At 39.7% G+C, this 21,476-nt stretch overlaps 1 protein-coding gene across 2 annotated transcripts in view; it reads right to left on the bottom strand.

Moving 5' to 3' along the window:
• COL5A1 (collagen type V alpha 1 chain) overlaps positions 1–21,476 on the bottom strand; it is a 302,291-nt gene that overhangs the window by 35,141 nt on the left and 245,674 nt on the right. For both annotated transcript variants that reach the window (XM_020981919.2, XM_020981918.2), the window contains exons 38-52: positions 19,136–19,189; positions 17,682–17,789; positions 16,744–16,833; positions 16,382–16,435; positions 13,677–13,784; positions 9,616–9,723; positions 7,850–7,903; positions 7,024–7,077; positions 6,808–6,915; positions 6,219–6,272; positions 6,030–6,137; positions 4,639–4,692; positions 2,416–2,523; positions 963–1,016; positions 519–572 (exon numbers count right to left, since the gene is read on the bottom strand). In XM_020981919.2, coding sequence (XP_020837578.1) covers positions 519–572; positions 963–1,016; positions 2,416–2,523; positions 4,639–4,692; positions 6,030–6,137; positions 6,219–6,272; positions 6,808–6,915; positions 7,024–7,077; positions 7,850–7,903; positions 9,616–9,723; positions 13,677–13,784; positions 16,382–16,435; positions 16,744–16,833; positions 17,682–17,789; positions 19,136–19,189 — 1,170 coding nt within the window. The remainder of the gene's footprint in view (positions 1–518; positions 573–962; positions 1,017–2,415; positions 2,524–4,638; positions 4,693–6,029; positions 6,138–6,218; positions 6,273–6,807; positions 6,916–7,023; positions 7,078–7,849; positions 7,904–9,615; positions 9,724–13,676; positions 13,785–16,381; positions 16,436–16,743; positions 16,834–17,681; positions 17,790–19,135; positions 19,190–21,476) is intronic.

Here is a 21,476-nt window from a genome sequence, read left to right on the forward strand (position 1 = left end):
TAATGTCCTGGCTGTGGCTGCATGATCACCCCCTACTCCCATTCTGCAACTCTGCTGCACTGTGAAATGGGAGTGAGCAAATCCCAAGAACCTGGACATAAGCTTCCCACCCTTAGGGCATGTCATTTCATAGCAACCAACTGTTCCTTTTGTTGGAAGGGGGGGAGGGGTCGTGGTTGGGTGGAGTTAGTAGTCATCTCTGAGTGGAATTCTAAGCAATAGTCTCTGTTGGAAGCAGGGCCACATTCAATCATAACCTCAGCATCTAATTTAGGATGAGAAGTCCTGTGGTTATAGATGCACAGATGGCGGGAGCTGGAGGGGTCCCAGAGGTGTCATCTGGTTCAGATCCTCTAGGCTCTAGACAGACATGGACCGAAACCCTTCGAAGCAAATTTCTCCCCGTGAGCAAAGCAAGGTGAGAATGCCAAGTAAGAATGATAGGATTATTTTCTGCCAGCAAACTTGTAATATGATTCCTAGTGGGTCTAGACTCTAGAGCATTGAAAATAACTTACAGTTTGACCAGGTTCACCATCATCTCCTTTATCACCTGGTGGACCATCTTGACCCTGTGGAAGAAAGAAAAATGAGTTAATTCTAACCTTCCCAGTTTCTTACAGAGGACCTAAAATCAGTAAGCCTTTCCAAAGCATTCTACTCATCAGCAGGCTACGTGAACCCCAAAGTATCCTTATTTCCCTTTTAAACAATGAAATCTGTGTTGACTCAAGGTAATTTGTTTTTCTCTGAAGAGATGTTTAGAAACAGGAAATGCATTTTTTTTTTTCCTTTTTTTTTTAATTGCCATCAAAATGTTGAAGCCTGTCAGAAGAAAATAGTGCAGCAAAGTGGAACTCTTTGTAGCTGAGAAAAAAAATTCCTAGATAAAGAGGGTGGGGAAAAGAGTAGCTCAAAGTCTTTGCTAAAAAACACAATGACCATGCCCAATTGATACTTACCGCAGGACCAGGTTCTCCAGGGGGACCAGGATCACCAGGGAAACCAACAGGGCCCTCAAAAGAGAAAAAACATCTCCAGGTCATTATCCATTATCCATCCAGCTGAGAACATCACACCACTTAGCCCATCACACCAACAATATCTTGTTCTCTCAGCTGACTGTTGCCACAATGTGTCTTCATCATCACACTGAATGCATCTCCTAATGTAACATATAGGAATGTATTTCCACTAGAAATAAGGAAACCAAAGACATACATTTATCAAGGTCATTTTTTATATGTAAATGAATCTTTCCTATAAAGTGTCTTGATAGGCATCATGGGCAGAGGTGGAGAACCTGTGGCACTGCAGGTTTTCCAGCCCTGATAGTGAATAGAAATCTTGTCTTGAAGCCAGGAAGATCTGGTTTGGAATCCTTTCTCTGACACATATTGGTTACGTGATCCTGAGTAGGTCACCTAATTCATCAGTGGTCTGGACAATTTATCCAAGGTGAAAAGTTTCAGAGAAACTCCCAACCTGCCTTGGTAGAGTTTGCTTATTGAGGAATTCTCTATAGCAATGAAATAATGGGTCAATCCCTACCCCTGTCCCTATTTTAGCAAATTAAAGTTTTTCTACCTAGTCTATACCAGCTATATTTCTCTAGTAGGACTTCAGAAAGCCCTCCAGCTTTTTATCAGCATTTCCCAGTTCTAACCACTTACCATGCTCTTTCGTCAACTAGTGTTTCAACAATGGAGAATTACTGTTGTTCAGTAATTTTTCAGTCATATCTGACTCTTCTTCATGACCCCATTTGGGGTTTTCTTGGCAAAGATACTGGAATGGTTTGTCATTTCCTTCTCCAGCTCATTTTACAGATGAGGAAACAGAAGTAAACAGGGTGAAGTGACTTTCCCAGGGTCACACAGCTAGTAAGTATCTGAGGCTGGATTTGAACTCAGGATGATGTCTCCCTGACTCCAGGCCCAGTGCTCTATCTACTGCGTCATCTAGCTGCCCTTAACAATGGGGAATACTTATGTTTATATAGTACCTGATTATTGTGAAAATTAGAAAGCAGATATTCTTACCCCTTTTGGACAGAAGAAGAAAGAGGACTCAGAGAGGTTAAGTTATGTGCCTAATGTCACACAGCTAGTGGATGGTAGAGCTGGGACTGAAAATCAGATCTTTTGACTTAGAGTTCCTCTTTTGTCATATGGAAGGATAACACACTGGAGGAGTGATGTAAAGCGTGGATCAGTGAAATGCCTGCTGACTCTCAGGCACTGTACTTGTGACCAACAGTACTGTCAAAAACATGCTACAGTACAACGTGGAATTACGGACTTGACACTCAGGGAATTACAATTACATTTAGAGAATGACACTTCTGCTGTTTGCTCGGATGCGGCACTCAGGAGTCCATCAGGCCTCTTCCCTAGGCATTGAGCAGATACTCACAGGGCTGCCTTTCGGTCCATCATCACCAGGAGGGCCTTTGGGCCCAGGAGGTCCTGCAGCACCGGACGGACCTGATTCACCCTTTTCTCCTCTTTCTCCTTTGGGTCCCTAGAGACAAAAAGGCAATTTCTCATGAACCAACAAAAACGTCTTTGTGGTTTCTATGTAATCACTAGTGGTCACCATTGTTCCGTGGCCCTGGTTTTACTCAACATTTTAACTGAGAAAGAGTCCACCCCATTCTCTAGTTAACAGACTCACCACTTATGAGGGAGTGCCTGACAAAGCTGCTTTGAAAGCTTAAAACCACAAAGTTGGTTATAAATTAAAGAAGACTATCTGCTTTCTGGGGCTATGCCAAGGGTATGGCTGCTGGCATTTTTAGATGAGTATGTGTCCTGCCACTGCTAGTCACAGAGGATTATAATGTTGTTGAATCCAGCCAAATAATATTACAAATATTTAGACGAGAATAAAAAGGAAAAGGAAGAGGAAGAAGGGGGAGGAGAAGAGGAAGCAGGAGAAGAAGAAGTAATAGTAAAACAAGAAGAAGGAGGAGGAGGAAGAGGAGCAGCAGCAGCAGCAGTATAGAGAAGCCTGACCAACCCAGCAGTCCACAAAAACCTCAAAGTCTCACTCAGGGATCATCAATTGGATTTAGAGTTAGAAGAGTCCTTGGAGGAGGTCATCTGTCCAGGAGTTCTTAAACTTTATTGTATCATGGACTCATTTGCCAGTCTGGTGAAGCCTTTGCACCTTTTATGAGAATAATGCTCTTTTTTTTTTTTTTTGGCTAGGCAATGGGGTTAAGTGACTTGCCCGGGGTCACACAGCTAGTAAATGCTATGTGTCTGAGGTCGCATTTGAACTCAGCTCCTCCTGAATCCAGGGCCGGTGCTCTATCCACTGCGCCACCTAGCTGCCCCGAGAATAATGCTCTTAAGTACACAAAATAAAGTACAAAGGAAACCAGTTATATAGATTTTTTTTTTCCTATCCAAGTTCATGAACTCCTTTCCTCCAAGAATCTATATGGATGCCTTGGGAGTCTATGGATCCCAGGTTAAGAATCCCTGATCTGGTCCAACTCTGATTTTTAAAATAATTGTTACTGATAGGTTTTATTTTTATATTACCTCAATTTCCAAGAAGGGAAAAAACACTTCAGTAAAATTAGCCAGCATACTGAAAAATTCCTGACACTTCAGTTGCACACCCAAGAGCCCCACCCCTGTGAAGAAGGGAAAAATTCTTCTTATAGCTCTTCTTTGGGCCAAGCCAACATTATCATTTTACAGATGAGATAACTGATGCCCTAAGAAGCATCCTAACTTGCTCTAGCTCATGAGTAGTAAGGCTGGGATGCATTGTTGTTAACATCATTCAGCATGATTTTCAGCTTCTAGCCTCTCAGGGCTAACAGTGTGGAAGGGATGAAAGCTTCCTTCTAATCCTCTTATGACATGGCAAAAGAGAGTAAAAGAAAGAGAGATAGGAGGGAGGGAAGAGAATGAGAGAGGATAAAAAAAACTTCTTCCATCCTAACTTGTCCCCCAAGAATACCTGTATAGGATTTCTCTTTCTTTGGGCTTATAAGGTACCATAGGCTAGCGACTATGTACAATTGTTACTAGTAATAAGAACATTCCATACATATGTTAGTAACTGGCTAGAAGAATGATAATGACAATAACAATAATAGCAGTATTGAATGTAATCTTTCTCCACGTATTTTTGGAGATACATGATTTTTTTTTTAATGTGAGTACTCTTCCACACAGAGATTGTGACTCCTCTGTGCCTAAGTCAATGGTTTTATAAATTTCAGCAGCTAGAAAGATTATCACCTGGTGGTCAAGATTCTGGCTGTGAGCATCTTAGGGCTTAGCTAGGTTGGTCCTTGGAAGCCAAACACACAGTCTATGTCTGGAGCCATACTCCAAGCCCTTGTTTTATGGTAGAATCCATCAGAGCTTATATTCCATTAACAAAACCTTGAAGAGTCCTAGGTCACCGCCACACCAAATGAGGGTGTAAATGAAGGATTGTAAATCATCCTACTTCAATTCACAGCATAATTTCAAAGTCTCATTTTCTAATGAGAGAAAAGTCCAGGGATATAACTTTGTTATGAAACACTCTGCTTACATTTCTATCCATGCCCATCATCATTCATCTGGATGAAAGCACATCTCTGTCTATGCTTAAAGCTCTTCCACTTACCGGGAGACCACCTTCACCTGGAAGGCCAGGTTCACCAGATTCACCAGGCTCACCCTGTTAGAAGAAAAGGAAACACAATTATCCTACTGAAAATAAATAGAGTGCAGAGGATTTAATACCAGATGCATAGGCTTGTAGATTTAGAGTTGGAAGGGACCTTAAAGGTGCATTACTCCCATTTTACAGATGTGGAGATTAAAAACCAGAGAGCTTAAGTGACTTAAGATAGGATTTGAACCCAGGTCTTCTTAACTCCAAGTGCAGTCTCCTCTCCATTACATCATGCTGCCTCTCCTTGAGTATTTCTTTTGCTATAGAGGAAGAATATGCTTATAAGATCATCTTTTGGTGCCAGCACTATCAGCTGCTCCACACTGCCTGACACTTCAGTGCACATCTGTTGGCAGAAAAAATCCTGAAATTCTTTTTGCTCTTGGAATGCTAAGTTTCTCCTTAATTTCCTTTACTGTTTAAAAAAAATCAATGATGGAAGATTTCTTTTCATGTAAAGCCTGAAGTCAAAAAGAAATATACTGCAAACTGCATATGGAATGTATGTAGATGGTTTCACATCCATTTCCTTCTTTTCATACAAAGGAAAAATGTTAAATGTTTACAAAGTGGTGAGAACTCATGGGTACCAACGTGGAAAAAGAAAGGAAGAAACCATATCATGTCTAGAAGATAAAGAGCTCTGGGCAAATAACAATTTGACTAAAAATGGAAATTTTAAGACTAGGTTTTATGATGCTTCAAGACAGAGCTTCTTATTCCTTTCCAATACTTAGCTGCTGGAAGGTATAGGAATAATAATAATAGCTGATATTTATGGCTTGCCAAGTACTTACATTCATTAACCTATTTGATTCTCACAATAAGCCAGTGAGGTAAACACTATTATCACATCCCCTTATTATAAACTGAGACTCAGAGACTCTGAGGAAGAGTTTTGATGGTTTTGAATCTTCCTGCAAGGAGGCTGTTGATGTGTATACAGGCATTTAATAGCTCCCAGTTAAATTTTTCTGGGTCCTCTACCATAGCCCAAATTGTATTTTCCAGGTAAGAAGCAGCCACTGATTTATATATCTGATGGTACACACACACACACACACACACACACACACACACACACACACACACACACACTCCATATTTATAGTAATCTATATATTTGTGCATGTGACATGACACATATCAGCCTATACATTCAACTAGTTTATAGTTTTGTGCACATAAGCATACATGCCACGTGTGTGTACACATGAATACACAGACACACAACTGACTTTTATGTCTCAGTGTAGACATCCATTCATATATGTATATACCCTCATTCTCTATGACTAATAGTCATTGACTATAAATCATGAATAAGTAATAAAAATCACCTTTTCTCCCACTGCTCCAGGATTTCCTATTCCTCCTGGAGGACCTTGGGGACCATCAGCTCCTGGAGGGCCAGATGGTCCTCGGGGACCAGGGGGACCAGGAGGGCCCTAGGGAAACAGAGAGTGAGCATTCAGCATTTGCAAAGGATAAAAGCCACCAACCAAGAAGAAAGCCTTGCAATTGCTTACCATCTGACCGACATCTCCCGTTTCTCCTTTCTCACCTGGGGGTCCTGGTAAGCCCTATGGGAAGATGAAATGGCTCAGGAACACTGCAGGGGATACTGTTACATCATACATTATAAACACACTTATTAGTCATTACAGATACAGGGTTGTAGTGACAGGAATCATTTGGAGGGTTTAAAAAAATAAGGGACATATTCTTGTTTATAGGAACAAATATGGGTACCCTTGATATTGTGAGCATTGGAAGCATTTCAAAGCATATAATGATGCTTTACCAATGATACTTAGAAGGAGATAGGAAGTTGTCTGGCCTCCTCATCCTTTCATTTATTATTCTATTTTAACTATATAGCTTTCTTTTGCCAGGGGTGGGGGTGGGAGTAGGGAGACAGGAGTTCACCCTTACAAAGGTGTTAAGGAGAAGGGAGTAATAACATAAAAAATAAGTTGAAAGCAAGAGTTTATTGGGCATTTGTGGATAATTTAGGGGTCAAAAGTACAGAAATATAATCCTGAGTTTTTGTATCACGCCTCTGGCTCATCAAGATGTGTGTCACACTGAGCACTATTCCCTTCTTTGTGAAGTTACCTGCAATCCAACTGGCCCTGGGGGACCAGGAAAACCTCTTGGACCTTCATCACCTTTCTGCCCAAAAAGACCTTGCTGGCCCCGTGGACCTGGCTCTCCATCACCTCCCTGTGGAAACAAAATTGAGTACATTGTGTGAACCCATCCAAATGGTGAAGTGGTTTGTTCAGGAAGAGTAGTTGTGCCTCAGCATTAGCAATAATGATGAATACTCACAGAGGGGCCAGGCTGTCCAATGGGGCCTTGAGGACCTATAGGACCTGGTGGGCCCTGTAAGAAGGCAAGACAGAGAGAAGTTCAGAGGAGTTTCTGATAACACAGACGCACTTGAACTACTAGGCTCAAATGTATTATCACATGGTTCTCTCCCCCTTCTCTCAGCTCTCATTGCACTGAGTTTGTAAATCTATTAGGAATTTTTGTAACCTATTTCATATTGTGCATACATGTCTTGATTGTAAGCTCCCTGAGGATGGGAACTGTGGCATTCTCTTTGTAATCTCCCTTGGTGCTTAATACAGGAGCTTGTGCAAAGTAAGCATTCAATAAATATTGCCTGATTGAGGCAATGAATGAATTGTCAGTAAGGAAATGTGGGTGGGGTAACATATCAAAGGAAATGCTCTAACCTGTAGGCACATAGTGATAACATGCCTAATATGAGGGAACTGTCTGATGGACATGCCTCATTGTTCACAAGAGGAATTGAGAGGTTGTTAAGGCCTTTCCTGATGGTCCCAGTTTTAGTTTATATTTGTTTAGTTTACTTCATATGTATTTTGTATTTATTTTTCTGTGTATCTATTGTGTTTCCCCAATGGAATGTAAGCTTCTCAAGGGCGGGGATTATTCCATTTTTGTCTCTGAATGCTAAGCAACTAATGTTGCTCAATCTTCAATGTCTGGTCCATGCAATTGCTTAATGAATATTTGATGAACTATTGGACTGAATAACTGAAAGCAACCTGTGCCCACTATTGGCAACTGGAACATTTATACTGGTCTGAAATGACATTTACTTAAAAATAAATTTGCAACTCACCTGTTCACCTTTGTCTCCTTTGCTTCCCTTCTGCCCTGGCTCTCCAATCTCACCCTATTAGAAAAGAATGTGAATCAGTCACATGACTCAGTAAAACAGATCAAGGGTTTTTGTTGTTGGGTTGGGGTTTTTTCTTTTTTTTTCTTTTTTTGAGAAAAAGGAGAGAACTTTTCAGAGTTGGAGGCTAACTGAGCACAATCCACCAATGATGCTTAATTACCCATGGGATCCCACAATGTGTTATTATTACTCCTGCTGTTGTTGCTACAATCATCTCCCTCCTGTACAGTGCCACAGTTTTCCAAAGAAATATTTAGACACATAAATTTGTATTTTGTGTTAGTACAAGGACTGAAAATGGAGAATTTCCTCTCTCCTTCTACAGGGAATAATAGTATGTCTGAAAATATCAGAGATTTGGGTGGGGGGAAGGGAAACAGATTGGAATTTTAATCAGCAATGATTGAGTTTAATGTGCATATGCTAGTGGTCAATTTAGGGGCAAAAGTATAGAAATGTCATCCTAGGTTTTGTTGTTTCAGTGTTTAGCGATGTTTCCTTCAGGAAGTAAAGCACCCTCTGCATCTTCTTAAGTTTCGTGACTGAATGTGAGATCATAAACAGAAAGCAAAATTGAGTGTCTTCAGTCAATTAAAGTCCAGGCCTCTTATAGAATAATATCAGACTTATACATTTCAAAAGAGACATACAGTGAACCCTCATTGAGTTGGACTCAATCAGTTCCAGAGGCTGAGATGATTCAGCCCAAGCCAAGACCGAGCTGAACTTTTCTACTGTGCTGTCTACACAAGAAAGGGTTAATGCAGCCAATGATTCATGCTACGTGATGGCTGTAAAGATGCCTGAGTTACCTGAAGGGAAAAGGGGTTTTTAAGAATTTCTATGTAGTTTAGAAGTTTCCATTTATATGGATATATGTTTTACTATAGCAATCTACTGATTGAGATCAGAAAATTTGGGGTCTCAGAGGGACCATTTAATCATAAAATCTCAGAATTTTGTTTTTTTTTCTTTGGTTGTTTAGGTTTTTTTTTAGAATCACAGAATTTTGAAGCTGGAAATCTTGGAGACCTTCTTTCCTAGTCTCCCCACCCCCTTCACTTTAAAAATGAGGAAAATGACACCTGAAGATGTGATATGATCTGTCTAAGGTTACAGTGAATTACAAGGTCAAAACTGCAACCAGAACCCAGGACTCCACACTCTTTCCTCCAACTAATTAATGTTAGGTGCTTTTGTAAGAGAAGCAATTATCTGGGAGAAATGGCAAATGTGGTTTTCTAATAAAGAGACTGGAAAATTAAGGGATAAAATGGTAATTACATAGTATTCTCATCTGGTCATGAAAACTGATATACTAAGGAGTTGGGGTAGCAAGATACTATGGAAAGAAAACTGGGTTTAAATCCCACCCCTGCTACTCATTAGCCATTTAGCCTTGGGCAGCAATCTGGGCCTCAGCTTCCTCATCTGTAAAATTAGGGTAGTCATACTATCTACACCTTACAGGAGTACTATGAGGAAAGTTCTTTATAAGTCTTAAAGCACTATATCCATGAGTTATTGTTATGTCCTGCTATTTGGGTTCCATTATTACATGGCCTTGAAAATAATTCCTAAGAAGTATCCTATAATTCAGACCAGGTACTTGTTCAGATTGGAGCTTCTCCTAGGAAGGAATTAGGGAATTTTTACTGCATGTCATTCTAGGAAAGGAATTGCCAAGTTCCACAGCTTTTTCTCACCTTATCTCCATCTTCTCCAGGTGGGCCCACGGGACCTGCTGGGCCAGGGAGCCCTACAGGACCTTGAATTCCATCTCGGCCAGCTGGCCCTTGAGGACCTTTCTCACCCTATAGATGATATAAAACCATTGATTAGAAACCAGTGAATTCATTCATTTGATATGTAGGACCTAAAAAAGGAAAGCTTGGACATAATGGAACAAAAAAAATAAAATAAAGCATCTTCTCAGAGTCATAGAGTACTTACAAAGGGGAAAAATATATGTAGAAAAGTTACCAACTGCCCACAGCTGTCAATTATTCTTCGACTTTATTTAAGGTCGGAATAGTCCTTTGATGTTGATGATACAGAGGCTTCTTTGAATTAACCCTAAGCGTTTGGAATGGCCATTTAAGATTTGAAGTGCATTGATGAGAAAAAAGGAGCAAGTCAGTAGTTCTTCAACAGTGGAATTTCTTTCTGGCATAATGATGAAAGAGGTCTGGATTGAGGACTTGGGGCCTGTGTCTGAGGAGATGTTGGGGCTGAGTCACTGAGAGTGGAGTGGAAGTGACTAAGTGAGATGGAGTTAGTGTCTAGCTGGTTGGCAGTTTGATACGGAGGATGAATCTTGATTGGAAGGTGTGCAGGGAGAGCAAGAATTAAAGGAAGGCTGAGACAGCATCATCCCTGTGTATTTGGATCTGAAACTGTGTAGGCTCTGAATCCCAGAGTAATGCTAGCTCTTCGAATGCTAGCCCAGAGTAAGAGCTAGCATTAATGCAAGCTCTTTGAAGCAGGGATGAGAGAATCCAATTCTGTATTACAGACAAAAGTCAAATTTTGTCCTTAACATTGACCCTCCACAAGAGAAGACAGTACCTGAGCTGGGGACAGAGGAAAGTGGATCCAGAGCTTGGGTGTGTATTAGTGTATCTATGTCATTACCCAAAGACTGATACTATTCACAGAAGAATTCAAATATGAGATGTGGACACTTCAAAACTGCTTTTCTTATTTTTTTTCAATTCTATCTAACCCAACATCTTCCCTTTGGTCATTTTTTAATCCATTTTTATGATCATTATAATTTAAGCTCTGATTAATCCTAAAAACAGCAGGTTCTCAGGCTCAGGAGAAGGGGCCTCAGAGGCCTTCTAATCCAACCTCCTCATTTTATAGATGAGAAAACCAGGGACCAGGGAGGTGAAAGGACTTGTCCATGGGCACACAGGTTGGATTTGAACCTAGCCCCTCTGGATCCAGAGCCAGTGATTTTCCCACTGTACCCTACCACCTCCCTTACCCTATTTATTTTCACTCTGGGGTTTCTCTGAAATGGCAAATTCATTGCATCGAAGGGGAAAAATGGATAGAAAGATTTAGGGGCAGCTTTTAGTTCTGCCTGTGGCATTGGTTCAGGAAAACATCTTCACTTTCTTCCTCTGCTGCACTGCAGGAGCTGATGCTTCTGGTTTCTCTTCTACAGTCTCTTCTCCCCTTCTCCATGAATCACTTTCTCCTCTTCACATTTGATTCTTATTGATATCAATTCTCCTCTAATTAAGTCAGGAATAAATGCCAGTACCGAATATGGAACGTACATACCACTTCCTTTCCCCACTTGACTAATCAAGCCGGTAGTTCTCAGAGATACGCTGACCTTTTCTTCTCTCTTGAGCTATTCTGGGGGAATTGAAAAGCTTTTAAATGGATAAAGCAATTCTTACTGGGCTCCTGCTTAAATATTTACTTTCTTGAAACAATGAACAAAATAGTTTTCAACTGAATTTGCTTTGGGTTTGTATGTGCTGAATGCGTGATGTGCTTTCGCTTGCTGGTACATAACTCAGTTGTATCAAAATCCTGGGTGCCCCATTGTAAATGATTAGATGTCATTTAAATTGCCTTTTTATCTCCCCAATATGGCATTGAACATATTCTCAATGGCACAGATGTTCCAAAAATGGTTTCAATGGGAAATTCTTGCCTGAGGAATGGAACTGGGCTGCTCTTTTTTTCCCCATGAACCACCAAGAGCAAAATTTTCAGGGAAAATAACACTTTTAATAATACCAATCAATCAGCAAAATGCTTTAACTCAATCTGAAACTGCTTATGTTGGTGTTTGCCAATTTCCCCTGGAAGCTGGGCTCAGTTTGGCATTCTAGATTCAGAACCAAAGACTGCACCAATGTGTATTTGCATGACTATTTGCACGCAGGGGCAGCCTGGGTGGCTGTAAAACTGAGAAGCGAAAGTCAGATGTGATTGACAGTAAGAGACTTTGAGGGAGTAAGCTTTTTCCGTACATGTTACTCAGTGAAAAGGATGCAAGGAGGTTATGCAATCTGTTTCTTAGGAATTTTCTAAGAAAAAGAAAGGATATTCCTGAATCAGAAGTGGAATAGGACAGGATGGGATGGGGATAGGTGTTGTTCTTTACAATCACAGGGGCATGGATAAATGATGTTCCAATGTTGTTTCTACTCCTAATAGTATAGGATGCCAGAAAAACTTGAGTTTTCTCAAAAGTCAAGCTGCAATTATTGCAAAGGAAGAAGAGTTTTTTAAGACATATGTTTTGACCATATTTTCTGAATCAATAGTTAGCTTCCCATGGAGAAAAGAAATAGAAATTGTTCAGAGTATATGGTCACAACCTCTAGACACAGACTGATAGCCTCACTAGAGATCAGGTATAGAAAGGTCTTCAGAGCATATCTTGAGTTCCCCTCTTTCCCTTCTCTAACTGAGGAACTATTATTGTTCTCTAGTTGTGCTAGGTGTGTTAGTCAGGATTTTCTCCCCAGTAAGACTGGAAGCTTCTCAAAGAAGGGATGGATTTCCTCTACATTTTCTGTTGCAAACTCCATCCCGCCTGTACCCATCCACCAAGGCCTACCACAAAGCCAGGCACATAGCGAAGAGCTGTTCATTTGGCATTTTGGAATAGCATATGGATGTACATTCAAGCTCCAAGGTTTCAAGAAAATACTCTCCCAAGGCAATGACCTATATAAGAAGGGAATATCTAATAGCCAAGAACCATCTTAAAACCACTGAACTGTGTATATCAGGCATTTCTGGAACAGGGTAAATGGCTTTGTGACCAAGCCCTTCCACCTTCCCATCTGTTGCTTGAATTAAAAAAGGCAATATTGTCCTGAGGACAGTAGTCTAATTTGGCATTATCCTTTTCCTAGGTCACTGGGGGCAAGGAGATTTCTTAAATCAGACTAATTCTTCTCCTTTTCAAGAGTTTATCCCCTGGCCAGGTGCAAATCATTGACCCTGCATCTTGTTCTCACAGAAGTTATTTAAACTTCTAATTGCCAAGAAACCAGAGTCCTGCAATCTGCTTAGGAATTTTCTAAGCAAAGAGGGTATATTCCTCAGTCAGAGACGGGATGGGATCTGGCACACTAGCTGCATGGGATAAACACCACATTGGAGAACTACGAGTAGGCAAAAAATTCCTGTGCCAATTTCCTTTGAGGTGAAAAGGTCAAATGTGGATATCCATCAGCTAAATACAATCCAAGGGAAATGTCACTAATCATAAATCATGGAATCTTAAGACCTGCCCCAAGGGCCAAGTCTAAAGAGACTAAAGCCCTTTCTAGCCCTCCTTCCGTTCACATGTTCTTTGACACAGCTGTAGAAGGAATGTTTGGATGTCACATTCTTTTTTTTTTCTTTTCTTTTTTTTTTTGATGTCACATTCTTAACCCAGGTGCTAAACATACTGAGTTAGAGATGGTTGCTGGTCCCTATACATCCCTTCTGGCACAAGGAAGACACTAAAGTAATTCCCCAAACATAGGAAATCCTCCCTTTGGACTAGAATCAAGAAGCCTTGAAAGTTACCCATTCTTTTCCCAGGCAGTTTTCAGCCTTTAGGAACAGCCCTGCTTCCCTCCCCCAACTCCTCTAAAGACTAATCGTGAAGGCATCCATGCATAATGTAACCTGTTGAAGAAGGAAAGGAGAACTACAGGGAGGCAAAAACTGTCTTCATAATTTCAGGGTGGGGGGGGAATGATGTTTAGCTTAGGCCGTTCATCAAAGCAATACTTACAGGGGCACCTTTCTCACCAGCAGGCCCAGGTGGGCCTTGGGGTCCAGGTCTGCCAGGAAGGCCAATTGGTCCAGCAGCACCAGCTGGGCCCCTTTCACCTGGAGATCCCTGTGATGAAGAATAAACAATGATGCATGAAATAGAATCATTGTAAATGGTCTCTACCACAGAAGCATGACTTTATGGAATACTGTGTTCTTCAGCTCACTCTCTTTACTCCTCAATCTATAATGACCCCTTTTTGTCTATTGTTGGAACAAACTACACAGTGTGGAATTCAAGACACTCTTAAATTGGGCTTGCTTTAAGTATTCACCCCAGATTCCCACTACTATATATCGTAAGAGTAATAGAATCTTAGAGATGGAAGTGGCAGATTGTATGAAGATATGAAGATCACAGTGGAAAGAGATCTCAGAGGCCAACCTCTTCACTTAACTTTTTTGAATCAACTCAAAAGAGTTGATTTAAATAAATAAAATAAAAAAATAAAAGTAAAAAGTTGATTTAAATAAAAAAAATTATTTAGATGTACAGAATTTAATAATCTGGGAGAAAATACGAATGCATATGTATGTATACATATATACATACACATCTCTGTCTCTGTCACTGTTTCTGTCACCAAGAGAACAGCATCAGAAGTAGAATGTAAGATTTTTTGTTTTATATATAGGGACACTGAGCTTTAGAGGTTGTTTTGGACAATTTCTCCCCTAAAACAAGAATCACTTAAGAATCTGAAAGCCTTTCCCTGAATACTTCCAGTGACAGGGAGTCCATTATGTCATGGAGCAACCTATATAACTGTAAGGCAACTCTCATTATTATAGTTTTTTCCTTCCCATGGAGCCAAAATTTGCTGTCTTATAATCTCAATCCTTTGGCACTCATTCTACCCTCTGGAGCCATACAGAATAAATCTGTTTGCTTTCTCAAATGATTCCCCCCGCTACCCTGTGCCTCAAATATGTGGTGGTAGCCATTATAGCTTTTGAGATTGAAAGGAGCTTGGAGGTCCTTTGGTCCAAGCCCCTCATTTAATAGATGAGCAAACTGAGGCCTAAAAACATTAAGTAACTGGCCCAAGGTCACCCACATGGCAAACAGCAGAGGTGAGTTTGGACTCAGGTCCTCTGACACTTAATCCAGCCCTCTTCCCACTCAGTACTCCATTTGTAACGTAGTTAGCACAGTGGCTAACTTACTAAATGCCCATTCTGTTCATCATTACCTCCCCTCCAAGAAAAACATTCCCAGTTGATTCATTAATTCCTATGATAGGGGTGCCAGATTTCTCACCACCAAGATCACCTTTGTGTATGTCAATATGCCTCTCAAAATATGAATCTAACATACCCTTATGATGACATACAGTAATTTACAGCACCCAAGGGTGCTAGAAATCTCAAGTATGCGTTAGCAAGAGCTTTGTTTTGCAGGGGGAAGGATGGGGAAGATAAAGCAAATAAAAGAAAAAAGTACTACTCCATACCAATCAAACCACCAAAAATTATTTTATAGATCTAGAAAAATAATAACAAAATTCATATGGAATAATAAAAGGTCAAGAGTATCAAGGGAATCAATGAAAAAAGTGTGAAGGAAGATGGCTAGTACTGCTAGTACCAGATTCCAAACTATATTACAAAGTGGTAATTATCAAAACAATCTGCTATCAGCTAAGAAACAGAATGGTGGATCAGTGGAATAGATTAAAGGTATACAAGACACAGTAGAAAATGATCATAGTAATTGATAAATCCAAAAAATATCCAAGCTTTTGGGGCATGAACTCACTACTTGACAAAAATGGCTGGGAAAACTGGAAAGTGGTTTGATATAAATTCGGTATAGACCAACATCTCAAACTTTATACCAAGATAAGGTCAAAATGGGTACATGATTTATACATAAAAAGGAATATCATATGCAAATTGGGGAAGCACGGAAAATTTTACCTCTCACATCTATGGATAAGGGAAGAATTTATGACCAACCAAAAGATGGAGAACATTAAAAATGTAAAATGGAAAATTTTGATTACATTAAATTAAAAAGGTTTTTCACAAAAACAAAACCGATGCAGCCAATATTAGAAGGAAAACAGGAAACTAGGGGGAGGGGAGATTACAGCAAGTTTCTATGATAAAAGTCTCATTTCTCAAATATACAGGGAAGTGAGTCAAAATTATAAGAATATGAGTCATTCCCCAATTGATAAATGGTCAAAGGATATGAAGATAGTTTTCAGATGAAGAAACCAAAGCTATTTATAGTCATAAGAAAAAATGCTGTAAATCACTATTGATTAAAGAAATTCAAATTAAAATAATGCTGAGGTATCACTTCATACCTATTAGATTAGCTAATGTGTCAGAAAAGGAAAATGACAAATGTTGGGGGGGTGGAAAAATGAGGATACTAAGGCACTGTTGGTGGAGTTGTGAACTGAACTCGTCCAATCATTCTGGAGAGCAATTTGCATCTATACCCACAGGGCTATAAAAACTGTGCATACCCTTTGACCCAGCAAAACACTGCTAGGTTTGGATACTAAAAAGATAAAAGTAAAAAAGAATTTGGAACTCAAAAAAATTTTAAAACAAAGTTTTTAAATGTTTACATGTAATTGAGAAATATTTAATTAAATAAATAACATATATGGGGGGTGGAAGAAGAAGAAATTGAAAAATACTACTCACCGCTGGACCTGGGGGACCAGGAGGACCTTCATTGCCTTTCAATCCGAGGGCTCCCTTCAAGGAAAGAGAATTTCAGTCAAAGGGAACCTTAAATAACCCCTTAATACTCTCTCTCTGCATTATCTAAAATGAGTTCTTAACCTGGCATCTGTGAACCTTTAAAAAATGTATTTTGATAACTGCATTTCAATATAATTGGTTTTCTCGTAATCACATGTATTTTCTTTTATGCATTGAAAAAGTATTATTCAGAAAAGGGGGTCTTAGGCTTCAGCAGACTGCTAAAGGGGTCTAGGACACACAAAAAGGTTAATAACTCGTGGCTAAATATACCATTCTGTCACTGCAGTTCTTTAACATACCACTGGGCCAGGGAGACCTCGATCACCAGGGAATCCTCTCAAGCCTGGAGGACCATCTTTCCCAGGGATGCCAGCAGGGCCTGGATCACCCTGGAAGGGAGAATCACATCTTAGGTTTCTTTTAAAGTAACAAATAATTTCTAGATATTCTTTATTAGTTTCTGCTGAGCATAATATGCTTTGATTTTGTATTCTCTAAAACCCAGTGCCAGAGTGAGTTGTGCGCTGGACCATCAAATTTCCACTTAAAGACCTTGTTAGGAAATAGGACTTTCCACTTTTGTTCCTCTTTTAAGTATAGGATCTTTGATTTTAGATTGGATCAGCAGATAGGCAACAGAGGTATTACACATAGCCAGTTATAGAAAGGATTGCCAGATGGACAAAATAACCTTTTGGCTCCATGACTTTTATTTTACTCCTTAAACTGAACTTGGTGAAATAAAAAGCCACCAATCTCTTACAGTACTTTGACAAGATCTCATTCGAGTCATGGTATTTTCTAGTCTTTTCTTCATGGGTATCTAAGATTAAGTCCAAATGGCACTTTCTAGATCAATGTCCAAGTCCTCTTCAGTATCACATAAAAGCTGTATTATAGTTATGTAAAGTAAGCTACCTGAAGACATGGGCTATGTCTAATCTAGACCTTCCATTTCCCCTAGCACCTAAGCAAGTGCTCTGTACACAGTCAGTATTTTAAAAATGGTTTCTGAATTTGTTGGGGAAGCCCCTGATCAGATTAGATTAATGGTTCTCCTCATAAAAAAAAACATCCATCCTCTTTATCATTTTTATGTCTGTTTATAAACAGATCCATTCAAAACGAATCAATCATTTCCTTAAAGGGAATAAGGCTAAGACCCATGAAAGGAATAAACTGTGGGAGTGTTTCTTTCAGGAAAGTATTTCCCAATGCAAAGAAATGAACAATATACCTTAGTTCCTTCCTTTCCAGCAAGGCCTGGAAGACCCTGCTCACCTGGAGGGCCAGGTGGGCCAGGATGACCACGTTCTCCCATTGGGCCAGTTTCTCCAGTGGGGCCCTGTGAAGATCAGATAAATCATGTTTTCAAGGAAAAAGGAAGAGTGAGCAGAAAATTTTCTTCCCATATCTAATGGCACCACCCCTAATCAGTAGGATTAAGGGTCTGTTCCAACTATTTCAGCTCCTCTTCTCCCACTAATAAAGATTCTGAAAGGAACATCACTGAAAGAGATGATCACAGGAAACCAACATCCTTGACATTATTGAATGGATACATTAACTGTTATAGTGTGTCTAGCTTTTATTTTTTTCTCCCAATTGACTGCCACCTTTCATTAAACAAGGCAAAGCTTCCATTACACAGGACCACAGGATGTAAATGAGTTCAATGAAGTATCACCAAATCCACTCAGAGAACATCTATTGGTGAGTAAGTAAACTCATCATAAATAACTCCTGGAGTTTTTTTTCCTCTCTCCTGCTGTGTGACCAGTACAGATCAATATCTTATTCAGCGCCATGTCCTCATCAGGTGTAATGTTCTATGAAATGTATTGGCCTGTAACTCTGTTTAGCTGATAGTCATCCTACCTGCTGGCTGAAAATCACTGTTCTGATTGGTTTGCTGAAATTTTCATTTGGTGAGCATTCAATGAGAAACGCACAAATATTGGAAGGATCAAGAGAGATGAGAATTGTGAGAGCCATTACTAAGTAAAATTTCAAGAGGCTCTCTAATAGGATAAAGTCCACTCTTCTTAGCTTGGCATCTAAAGACCCTCTACAATCTGGCTCTAATATGCTGTTCCAGGTTTATTTCCCATTACTGCTGTTCCAGGTTTATTTACCATTACTGCTTGATATAATCTCTCCATTTCAGCTTGACAAACTAGTCTCCTCGTGGGCCCCTGAAAATTCTTTGCAGGTAGATCTCTTGTCTCTATTCCCTCCACCTCAAACACTTCTCAATATACTTTTCTCCTATATGAATCCTACTAATTCTTCAAAGCTCACCAAGAGTTCATGAAGACCTCTGGATTACCATAGTTTACACTGATTTCATCCTACACTGGTCACTCAGATTTGCTGTCTATCCCACTCATTGAGTAATTACCATAAAGCACCATCTGGTCATGTGTTTGTACCTTGTCTCCCTCATCAGACTGTAAGCTCACTGAAGGGAAGGTTCATGTCTTTTATATCTTTTGTATTCTTTCATAGAGCTAAGCATAGGGCTTTGCATATAGCAGAGATAGAAATAAATATTAGTTGACTGGTGGGTTTAAACTCACCAGTCCCTTTCTTTTTCCATAGTTAGTTTTCCTGTCTGTGAAATCATACTCTTTAAGGGATGTATGGTGAGTGCTAGAGGACTCAAGAAATGTTCCAATGTTAATATCTCACCTGGGGGCCAACAACACCTGGCGGGCCTGGAGGACCAGTCTTGCCTTGGAAGCCCTGTTAGGAAAGAAGTTCATCACACTTGAATATGCAAAGCAGCTCATGTCTACAGATTGTAGTGACATCCCATTTCTCACTTGAACATTTACAAACTCCCTCAACATCTAGAGGTCCCAGATTTCACAAGAAGAGCCTCTGTTCTTCTTGATTCATTTTTGCATTTAATTTCTTGAAGGTAATGCACCTAAATGAATTAGTAGCACTCACTGCTTTCAGTGCACCATGTTTATGTGTTGAGAAACATAGTTTAAACCAACAGTTAATCTTTTTGATGTCATGAAACATCCATTTCCAGAGAAGACGTGGTGCCATTTTGCCCCCACGTCTTGCTGGTGCAGCCAATGTTCTTGGCTGTTTCTCATTAGTGGCTTCATGGGTAGTTCTCTCTTTCTCCCTTTAGTGATTCTTATGCTCAATAGGTAATTTAACTTGCTTGCTATTCTGAGCTTGCTAAGTAAGCAATTGTGACTCCATGCTGGTTCTCAAATTCAGTGGTTTAAATTGTCTATATGACTTTAGGTTGAAATGAAATATTATCTTTCTGGTATGAATAATTTAAGCAGATGTGAAAAAAATGATGATTTTACATTTGATAATTAGTTTGGAATCTCATAGTCTGTCATTTAGAAGAGAAATAAATCTTTAGGGACACAGATTTTACTGTTGATGTCTAGGACATTCTTGCTTCTCAGAATATAGCACAGCCCTGTAGCCTTCAAAAGATGCTACTGGTTTCATGTAGGATACCATAATACCATAACCATATCACCAAATCCATTCAGGGAATAGCTATTGATGAGAAAAAAAAATCATTTAAAATGTCAGGAACATTTTTCTATTGTGTGACCATAATAGATAAAATCAAATATGATGAACTCAGAGTTGCTAAACCAGCAGTGTGGTATAATGGAAAGAATGCTAGATTTGGAGTCAGAGGGACCTGGGTTTGCATCCTGACTCTGCCACTTTATAGCTATGTGACCTTGGATAAATCACTTAACTTCTGAATCTCAGTTTTCTCATCTTTAAAATGAGAAAATTGGACAGGATGACTGCTAAGTTTCCATCCAGCTCTGAATCTATGATTCTATGAACTATAGAGGGGCTTAAATTTCCCAAGAAGTAGAGAAATATAATTTTTTCAAGATACAGATATATTACTGCTTCCTCTAAAAGGAAACTTTTCTTGGTTCAACATAGATCAATGAAAAGGACACAAAGACTAGGACTGGGAATGCATTTCCATCACATAGGAGCCAAATAAAGGCAGCACAGGATTTGAAGGAATTCCTGAACCCTACAATCTTCATCCATGTGATATTGGATACTCAGGATGTTGAGAGAGAGAGAGAGAGAGAGAGAGAGAGAGAGAGAGAGAGAGAGAGAGAGAGAGAGAGAGAGAGAGAGAGAGAGAGAGAGAGAAAACACATACACACATACATGCAAACTCAATCCAATGCACTCTGGGTTCCATGATAGTTCATTGAGACTACGTATAGCTGGATACCATATGTTGCCAAAGTCTACATGCAAAAGCACTGAGTTACCCTTATTGTCTACATTTAAAACTATAAGAAACCTATCCTCTTTGTTTCTAATGCTGAGCAGGCTACAGTAGTTTTTGGAAGACAGCTCCCCCTTCAGCCCCAAGCTAAAAAGGATTCTTTCCTTTCACACTGAGAACCATTTTCAAAGGAATCTTAAATGGCTAAAACCTTCAAAGGCATTTAACCCAACTCCCTTATTTTCCAGTTGAAGAATCTGAGGCCCAAAAAGGAAGTGAGTTAATAATAAAACTGAGACTATTATCACCACACAGCTTCTTAGCACATGCTACTGCTGGCAGGATCAGCACAGAATTGAAAGAAGTCAGAACAGGGCAAACATTGGTTATAGTACAGAAATACATCTCATGGGTACGTGTGCCCATTTGGACCTTGGTAAAATAAACACTTCTTTGGCAGAAATGCCCTAAATGGGTCTCAAAGATGAGGACAAAGGCATTGCCCATGTGAATTACTACAGGCCTCTTTTTTTCTTTACCAAGCTCAGCCTTTAGGAGTATAAACAGGTACAAAAAGAATGCAACTGGAAAGTGTTTACATTATTTTCTTAGCAAATGACAGGCAGCCTAATTATTTTGCCAACTTCCAGGTTAAGTCAGAGGGAAAAAATGCACCAGATGCAAAGCCTTCTACCTTATTATTCCAGCAGGGCATTAAAGAAAAAATGCAAAGCTCAGAAGAATTGTTTTAATTTGTCCCTGTAAACAAAATATCAAATT

This window comes from Phascolarctos cinereus, unplaced genomic scaffold (assembly GCF_003287225.1).
Source record: "Phascolarctos cinereus isolate Bilbo 61053 unplaced genomic scaffold, phaCin_HiC Scaffold_2;HRSCAF=192, whole genome shotgun sequence".
NCBI classification, from domain to species: domain Eukaryota; kingdom Metazoa; phylum Chordata; class Mammalia; order Diprotodontia; family Phascolarctidae; genus Phascolarctos; species Phascolarctos cinereus.